Source organism: Podarcis gaigeae, assembly GCF_964106915.1.
Source record: "Podarcis gaigeae genome assembly, chromosome: Z".
In the NCBI taxonomy this organism is placed as follows: domain Eukaryota; kingdom Metazoa; phylum Chordata; class Lepidosauria; order Squamata; family Lacertidae; genus Podarcis; species Podarcis gaigeae.
In genome coordinates, this window is record NC_139691.1 from 18229672 (window position 1) to 18239294 (window position 9623).

At 45.2% G+C, this 9623-nt stretch overlaps 1 protein-coding gene across 3 annotated transcripts in view; it reads left to right on the plus strand.

Annotated features, from left to right (window-relative positions):
* COL5A1 (collagen type V alpha 1 chain) overlaps positions 1-8280 on the plus strand; it is a 177036-nt gene extending 168756 nt beyond the window's left edge. For all 3 annotated transcript variants that reach the window (XM_083722005.1, XM_083722007.1, XM_083722006.1), the window contains exons 65-66: positions 3427-3660; positions 4480-8280. In XM_083722005.1, the coding sequence (XP_083578131.1) occupies positions 3427-3660; positions 4480-4626 (381 nt within the window). In that variant the 3' untranslated portion in view covers positions 4627-8280. The remainder of the gene's footprint in view (positions 1-3426; positions 3661-4479) is intronic.
* The last annotated feature ends 1343 nt before the right edge of the window (positions 8281-9623 follow it).

Genomic DNA, 9623 nt, shown 5'->3' on the forward strand with positions numbered 1-9623 from the left:
TTGCAAAACCTCTTTGAAGTTTATTGCTTGCATTTCTATATCACCTTTTTCACCAAAGATCTTCTGCATGGATCTCCCACTCCCCATTTAATTCCCACAACAACCCTGTGAGGTAGGCTAGACTGAGAGGCAGGGATTGGCCCCCAAGGTCACCCAGTGAGATTCATGACCAGGTGAGGATTTGAACCCTGGGCTCTCAGGTGCTAGTCCAACCCTCTAACCACTACACCACACTAGCTCGTGATGCTTCTGCCTTAAATCTTCAAAACCAAACGAAATGGGCATCCTGGTCCTTCAGCCACCATCACTTTGCATGCAACACTCTTGAATCTGCACCCACATGGCTGGCAAGGGAGCTCCCACTTAACAGAGCACAACTGCCATCTCCTGTGTACGTGTTAAGAGCCCTTCCCTCCCCGTGCAGGGGAGAGAGTTGTTATGTCCGCAAATGCACAGCACTGTACTAATTTGCAGTATCGGTGCTGCACCACATGTAGTCTTTGTGCCTTGGCCAGTTTCTCTGCTCTCTGCTAGCCATAGGCAAAACTTTTTGTGCTGGGGTCAGGAAGACCTGAATGGTTAGCAACTACTCAAAATCTCCCTTCCTGCCTCTTTGCACATTTTGATGTCCTGCTGCTCTCCTTCTGCTTTAGTATTGCATCTTCTGTTCAAAATAGCTACCAGCATCTAGAAGACACCCCAACCCGATATTTTGGAAGGAGCAGGTGACTTATTGGAGAAATGTCACTAGCCTCAAAGCAGAACAACCCCCACAAACTCTTCTGGTGCAGACAGAGAGGATTGCTGAGGTCTGTGGGAGAGTTTCTCCTGCAAGTCCCAAAAGGTCTCAGAAGATCCCACTCCTTGGTGATGCACTGCAGGGCTTTTAATGTGGCTAACCCCATTTCTGAACATACTGTAGTTCTCAGGATTCTCTGGGGGAAGAAGCCTTGACAGTTGAACGTGGCATCACTGTGCTCTCAATCTCTGGTTTGGATGTGGCTCTCTGAGTACCTTTAAAAGGGTAAAGGGACCCCTGACCATTAGGTCCAGTCACAGACAACTCTGGGGTTGTGGCGCTCATCTCACTTTACTGGCCGAGGGAGCCGGCGTACAGCTTCTGGGTCATGACTAAGCCACTTCTGGCGAACCAGAGCAGTGCACGGAAATGCCGTTTACCTTCCCGCCAGAGCAGTAGCTATTTATCTATTTGCACTTTGGCATGCTTTCAAACTGCTAGGTGGGCAGGAGCTGGAACTGAGCAACGGGAGCTGACCCCGTCATGGGGATTCAAACCGCTGACCTTCTGATCAGCAAGCCCTAGGCTCTGTGGTTTAGACCACAGCACCACCCATGTCCCTTATTCACCTCAAAACTCCTAAGCTATTCAGAAGGAGGGTTCCACCCTCCTTTAATTGCCCAGAGCACCTTTTCCATCCAGGAGAGTGAAAAATGGGATTACAAATTGTGAGATTCACCTTGGGGGGTTCCCCCTCCCCCTGCTCCAGCCCTGGAACAAATGCATAACTCCCATTAGATTTTTATGAGCTTTTGCACCTGTTCAAGCTCATTATAATCTTGCAGCCATATGGCTCCAGTCACAAACTCTTATTATTATAATATTATAAGTAAACAAGCAGCTCTGAGGACATGTTGTCCTGTTGGTTTAATAATAATTATTATTATTTCACAAAATCTGCTTCATTAAATATCCGCCCCATTCCCTTCACAGAGCTACAATTTCCAGAGTGGTTCACCTCTTCCCAGGAACTGTAGTTCTGTAAAGGAGGAACAGAGATCTCCTAACAACTCTCAGCACCTTTGACAAACTACAGCTCCCATAATTCTTTGGGGAAAGTCCACACAACAACCTTGTAAGGAAGGTTAGAAGTTGTAGTTTGTTCAGAATGCCTTAATAAGTAATCATTCTTCCCAGGAAACTATGGAGATCGTAGTTTTGGGAGAGGAAATAGAGGTCTCCTAAGAACTCTTAGTACCCTGAATAAACTCAAGCTCACAGAATTTTTTAAGGGGAACCATGACTGTTTAAAATGGTATCACTGTGTTTCAAATGTACGGTGGCCTGTGATTTGGAGAATTCTCCTGTACTAGAAGAATTCCAAGGAGGATGATAAGGCTAGTGACATTCTGCATTCTACAATACTCGTTAAAAAGCAATGACCTGTAATAGTCTTGGAGAATGGCACAAGCGAGCTCCATTATCTTTTCCAATTTGATTTGGGATCCTCTGTTGGGTGAGCATTCCTCTTTCCCAATCGCCACCGTGGCTATAAATCAGTGCCGCCTCCCCGAAATGACTAAGAAAGGAATATGGCAGTTCTGAGGTGGTGACAGCTGGTTGGCCAGTTTGTCTTCTAAAATGCAGGTAGCGCCTTCTCTGTTGGCATGCTGAGCTTGCCATGATTAGTCATGTTGATCTCTCCGGATATGCGTGGACACAGATCCAGATCATTGGTTGGTATACCTTTTCTTTATTTCTTTGTGATGCCTTCCTTGTGAGTCTCTCCTGTTTTCATTTGGTACATCCCTATTTCCTTCCGCCCCCTTCCAGGTTCTTTCAAAGGAACAGGCTGTCTGCAGAACACGTTCCTAAAATGCAGTCCATAATATCTAGCGAGGGCAGGTACTTCTGTCTGAGAGCAGTTGCAAAACCAGAACAGAATGCCCAAATATACCATCTGTTACACCCAGTACCCTGTTCTTTGCTGCATACACATTTCCCTGCCTACCTACCCAGAGCAGATCCATTGAAATGAGCTGTGATGAGCTGTGATTCCTGCATTGCTGGGGGTTTGATTTGAGGACTCTTTGTGTCCCTTCTAACTCTACAATTCTAAGATTCTATGAAATTAATGGAAGCCACAGTGGGTAGAGAGTGCTCTTGTGCTTGTGTCCTACTTGACATCAAAGGCATCTCGTTGGCCTGTAAGGACAGATGAGCCATTGGCCTGAACCAGCAGGGCTCCACCCACTGTTGGAGGCAGTATGAATAACTCTGAATTCCAGTTGCTTGGAATCACAAATGGCGAGAGCTCCGCTGTTGCGTTCAGGTCCTGCTTGTGGACTTCCCATTGGGGCACCTGGTTGGCCACTATAAGATCCAGCTGTCCTTTGGCCTGATCCAGCTGCAAGCCTCTTCTGATGTTCTGCCTTCCATACGCCATCTGTTGTTAGCCCTTGATGCCTCCCAAGTTCATGGAATCATAGAATTATAGAGTTGGAAGGGACCCTGAGTGTCATCTAGTCCAACCCCCTGCAATGTAGGCATCTCAACTACAGCATCTCTGACAAATGGCTATCCAAGCTCTGCTCAAAACCTCCAAGGAGAGTTCCACCACCTTCCAAGTTGTTGCACAGCCTTGCCTTCCCTGCTTCCTCCCTCTCCTCTTCTTCTTTCCCCCTCAGCTCTCCTATGTTGATTCCGATGGCAACCCCATTGGCGTGGTGCAGATGACCTTCCTGAGGCTCCTGAGTGCTTCCGCCCACCAGAACCTCACCTACAATTGCTTCCAGTCGGTGGCCTGGCACGACGCCACGGCTGGCAACTATGACAAGGCCATCCGCTTCCTGGGTTCCAATGACGAGGAGATGTCCTATGACAACAACCCCTTCATCAGGGCTGTCCTGGATGGCTGTGCAGTGAGTATCTGCATGTCTTAGAATCATAGAACTACAATGGTACCTCTGGTTGCGAACGGGATCCGTTCCGGAGGCCCATTCGCAACATGAAAAGAGTGCAACACGCAGCGGCACGTCTGCGCACACGCAGGTCACGATTCGCCACTTCTGTGCATGCGCATGACATCATTTTGTATGTCTGCGCATGCGCGAGTGGCAAAACCCAGAAGTAACCCTTTCCGGTACTTCCGGGTCGCCGCGGGACGTAACCTGAAAGAACGTAACATGAAGTGGCTGTAACCTGAGGTACCACTGTACAGAGTTGGACCTAAAGGGTTATTGAGTCCAACCGTCTGCAACGCAGGAATCATAGCTAATGTGATTCACAGTCCAGGCTGGACTAACAGCAAGAGCCTGGAGGTCGCAACTCAGGGGTGGGGCAGTTGTTTTGCAAACAGAAGGCAACAGACCTTGATTTTTGGCATGTTTTCTAAGAAGGATATTTGATAGCTAAGGATTTTAGCCCTGGGGTTCCACCCCTCTGGGTTGGATGCTAGCTCTACTGTTAAAGGCAGGATGCCTCTGAATACCAGTTACTGGGAGTCCCAAGTGGGAAGAGTGGCCGTTCAGATCATGTTCTGCTTATGGGCTTCCCATTGGGGCATCTGGTTGCCCACAGTGAGGACAGGATGCTGGAATGGATGGGCCCATTTTGACCTGATCTATCAGGCTCTTCTTATGGTCTATTTCCACTGTTGGAAGCAGTATGCTTTTGATTTCCAGTTGCTCAGCATCATAAGCGAGGTGGCCTGCCTTTCAATTTTCTCCATTTCCCTCCAGGCAAAGAAAGGCTACCAGAAGACGGTCTTGGAAATCAACACCCCCAAAGTGGAGCAGGTCCCCATTGTTGACATCATGTTCAACGACTTTGGAGAAGCATCGCAGAAGTTTGGGTTCGAGGTGGGACCAGCTTGCTTCATGGGCTAAGGGACCACTCAGAAAACTAGTTCTCCAAAATGAGCAACCTCGTAACCTCATCGCGCCTTCGGTTTTTGGTTCCATTTTTGTGTCATCGTCACATGCACGTTCTAAAACTGGACAGTTTGATGGGATTGCTATCTATTTGGGTTTTTCTTTCCTCCCCCCGCTTCTGTTTTGCCTGTGCTCCAACTCTGCCGCTGGATCACCCTTCCCAAACCATTTTTAAGCCCCAGGATCATCATTCCCACTGCAGACTCCAGAATCACATGACCTAAGGACATCCACTACCAGCAAAGGCCATCTCTCCAAAAACCCTCTTGCTCTGCATCTCCTCTGAGGCCACCAAAGAGTTTCCTGCACTTGAACATACAGCTGTTGTTTCAACACACTGAGACCACAAAACCAGGTCTTGTTCTACCGTAATTTTGACAACCTTGCCAAAGCTGGGGGAAGACCAGGTACTGTGGATCGTTAAAGTTCCCCGTCTCTTGGAAGGTTCTGGAAAAATCCTGCAGAAAACTATTCTCCAGGCGTGACACAACAACTCACTTGTCCTCGGCATAGGAGCGTAGACTTAGGATGCTCCAGAATCCTCCCAGGTTAGATTACCAGACCGCTGGTGTTTCAAACAGAACTCATATGGAATAAACTTTTTTTAAAAAAAATTGCTTTTTGTAAAACTTTGATCCTAAAAGTTACAACTGAAACCAATTACAGGAAAGAAAACTTTTCCCAGGTTCCGACTGTCTTCCCCATATGATAAAGGTGCTTCTATTTTTGTATGTTGTTAAGTAAATATTTGTATATTATTATATTAAATATAAAATGCCTCTGGTTCAAAGCATGCATGTGACTTGCCCCATGTCCCTGATTGATAATTTTACGAGCCCACATTTCTTACCAGCAAACCAGCCCATCTGATGAAAAACACCAGTCCAGGAGGCATAAAATCATGTAGAGTTGGAAGGCACCCCAAGGGTCAACTAGTCCAGCCTCCTGCAATTCAGGCAATGAATTGCTGTTGCGGTTCCCTCCCTGCACCCGTGGGGTGGGTGCACCTGGTAAAAACATTCAGGCACTTTGAGCCTTATGCATAAACACAGATGTAAGGCTGCACTTGAGTTTATCCCTCTTACTGCCGAGTAAGCCTTTCTTCCAGGATTTTACCCTTACTTCTGACTAAGTTGGTGCTTTCTCTATTGATGCTTACACAATCAATATACACAGTATTCCTCATGTGCCTGAGTGGTTTTACTTTTGAAGTGGGGGGGAGGTGATCAGATAAACCATGCCGCAGCTCTCCAAAGGAAAAGAGAACCTGAGGAATGTCAGGATTGTGTGTTTTTTTTTAATTAACAAAGCATATTGTTATACTGGAAATCCATGACTCTGCTGCAAAAAGAGAAAGAAAGTGCCTTTGTCAGCTCTGACAAGTAGTACAGACTTGGGGTCAGCTGTCACTCCACTTGATTTCAAGGTACAGGTTTCATTTTAAAAATATATATATATTTCCCCCAAAAACTAAAAGCCTCTCCCCCCTCCCCAAAATTCCTCCTCCCTCGTTGGAGGATTGTACATGGCAGGGATCTCCATTATTATTTTTACTTTTAAAATAATTAAAAAAAATAATAAAAACACAGGTGCTTATATTTTTTATTATTATTATTTACATTTTCTCTTTTTTTGTTGGTGCTATCTCTGACGACGACACTGGTGGACACCCCCCTGCCATTTACCTCCCTCCAAGGCTCATTTAATGATGTTCTGATTGAGCACCTTTCCAGCACCCCATTCTACCCCCCTCTCGACCCCCACCCCATCCACAGTCTTGAATGGAGTTGCATGCTAGTCTAATTATTTCAATGCATAGACCAGCCCACTTCTGTAGAAAAGTATTAAAGCTGTGCTTGCTTGCGGGGAGGGTTTTTTGTTTTGTTTTGTTTTTCCTTTTGTAACAAATAGAATATTCATGCATTTTTATAGGATGATTAACTATGCCAGATTTGTACTCGTGCGCTGAATATTTGTGGTGCTAATTTATGTATTTGTTTGATGTCCTGAAGTCAAGCTTGCCCCCCCCAACCCAAAACTGCATTGCAACAGCAATAAGAGATGGTGTGATCCTGTGTGCCTTTTACCTAAAGACCACTGAGGAAGGGGAGGGCAGAAGCTTGCTAGCAATAAACTGTTTCAGTTGGGGCCTTCACTTTTTTTGTTTCTTCTCTCCATGAGTTGGGTGAGTGGTACTCCTAAAGAAGGAAAATAAGAAGCAGAGCACTTTTGCCAAAAGACCCCTGTCCAAGGAGGTCAATTGGAGGTCAGTCTTTACAAAGGAAAATACATCATGTATACTGTGAACAGGAGCCTTTATATGATGTATTTTCCTATTTTTTAAATGAACCAAGGGGACAGGGCCCTGAGGTGCTCCATGGTGCTTTCTAGTTCAGACTCCATTCATACTTGTACCATAGAATTCTCAGAGCATTTTGTGTTCTCTTGGGCAAGCTTGGAAACACACACCAGGGATCCCTCATTGAGAAGATCAGGGAGAGCGAGGCAGCTTCCCTGGTGGATATAGAACTGCTTTCACATAGCATTCCTTGAGCTTCCCCCCAAAATGCAACAGGTAGAGGCAGAAATGCATTAGGTTAAGGATAATGACACCCTGAAATGAATGAGCAAGCCTCCCTTCTCTCACCCCCTTGGTTAAGGTGGTGTTTGACCCTAGATTGCACTTTTGGTTCATGGATATGAAGAGTCAGCCCCAAGAGGCTCGACTGGTGCCTATGCATTAGACCATCCCTCTGCAACCTGGTGCCCTCAAGATGTCTGGGAATTGTAGCCCTGAGGGCACCAGGTTGTGAAAGGCAGTTTCTGAACAACATGGTGGACATTCAGCCCCTTCACAGCTGATGGATCATGTTCCCCGAAGGTTATAAAGTTTGAGCCCTACCATTCTAGAACAGCATCTTTAGCCAAAAAGACAATTTGGGAATACCATACCTTATTTTTATTTCCTTGCACCTTGAAAAATGCTAGGAAATCCAAAGGCTTGAGTGTTTGAACCTGCAAAAGAAATGGCTTATTAATTGGATGGATGGAGATACCTACTAAGCACACCCACACACTTAGGTCATGTGATTCTGTTCTGCTAATTTCTCTTCAATGAATCTTTAATCCCCCCCCTTCTTTCTGTTGGGTGTTTCTGTCAAAAAAAATAATCCTACCAAGTGTTGTAAAACTGTACTGAAGTTTTGACCCTTTTTCCTTCCTCCCCTCCCAGACCACTTACCTAACGGTATATTGCAATAAAAATTATTCCTTGTATTTGCAGACATATATTTCTGTGTAATTTTATCCCCTCCCCTTTTCCTCTCTTAATATATATTATGACTTGAACAAATGTTGATTGAGAAAAAAAAATAAACCTATGAAAAAACAAAGTTTTAAATACATACTCCTCCCCCGGCTTTTTTTAAAGTATTATGGGATATGTGTGTGAATGCCCAGACCTCTTTGTACAGGTTCGAACATTCCAATCCAACAGTGCCCATCAAAAGGTAATTTTTTAAAGGGGAAAAACAAAATTTAAACCTGTGTAATAAAGGAATAAATGTAATAGTTTTTTTCCAATAAATCAAGTTTACTGTTTCCACCTGACCCACCCTGACGTTGAATGCTTCTTGAACAAGAAAGGCTTTAACAGAGGATTAGACAGGTCCATGGAGGAGAGGACCTCGATGGCTGATAGCCACGATGGCTGTACTCTGCCTCCATGGTCAGAAGCATCAATGCTTCTGAATTCCATTTGCTGTAAACCCCAGAAGGGGGGAGTTGCTCTTGTGCTTGAATCCTGAGTTAAGGTTTACACTTGGGGCATCTGGTCAGCTACTGTGAGAACAGGATCCTGGACTAGATGGGCCATTGGCCTGATCCAGCAGGTTCTTCATATGTTCTCACGAGTGTGATTCCATCTGTCTTCCTGATTTGCTTTCACTTAACCTAAGCAAGATGGATTGATCGCAATTAGTGGGAAAGGTGAGCCAGGCGATACATTTCCAAATGAAGACCAATGCCCCAAGAAGGCTCTCTTCGAATTCCTAAAACAACTGTGGTAGAGATCTTCAACGAACACGCCATTATGCCAGCTTTATTTTGGACAATGCAGCAGCATTGTGGGACTCTACCCACAAAGGTAGAGTCCACAGGCCTATAAATCACATAAATCACACAGGCTTATACATAGGCATTTTCCTGCCGTAGCTTTACACAGGTGCAGAAATTAAGTCCCATTCTTAGAGGAAAAGCATGCCTGCAGTATCAGAGCCAGATGCCTGATTCAGCAAAGAGAACAGGCTGTCTCTTCTCTACCAGAAGCTGAGTTTTCCCTGCACAAATATTCTTGACACTTTCTTAATACAAGAATGAGAAAGTGGATTATCCTAACAACATCCTCTAACATTCTCTTTTACAGGTTTTACATCTCTTAGCATGCAGGCTATCAAAGCATATACTGTAATTTCCACTACACAACCCTTTCCACCCTTCAGTTGAAATCAATTACACTGTGTATCTTTGACAAGGGATCTTTATTCGAAAAGATGTATAGAATTATCATGTATTTATTGCATTTATATCCCCCCTTCCAAGAAGCTCAAGGTGATGTACATGTTTTATCCCACCACCATGTTTTATCTTCACAACAACCTTGTGAGGTAGGCTGAGAGGCAAGGACTAAGCCCCCAAGGTCCTCAAGTGAGCTTCATGGCCATGAAGTGCGGATTGGAGCCCTGGTCTCCCAGGTCCTAGTCCTCATTTTAACCCACACAACTATCCTGTGAGGTAGGCTAGACTGAGAGGGTGGCCACTGTTGGACCTAGATGCTGGACTAGATGGATATTGATGGCCTCATCAACCTGAGACACTGCATTCTCCCATAGTGACCCACAAATCATCATCACACCTCCCCACCTCTTTTCTCTTCCTGCATTCAAGATTCCAAA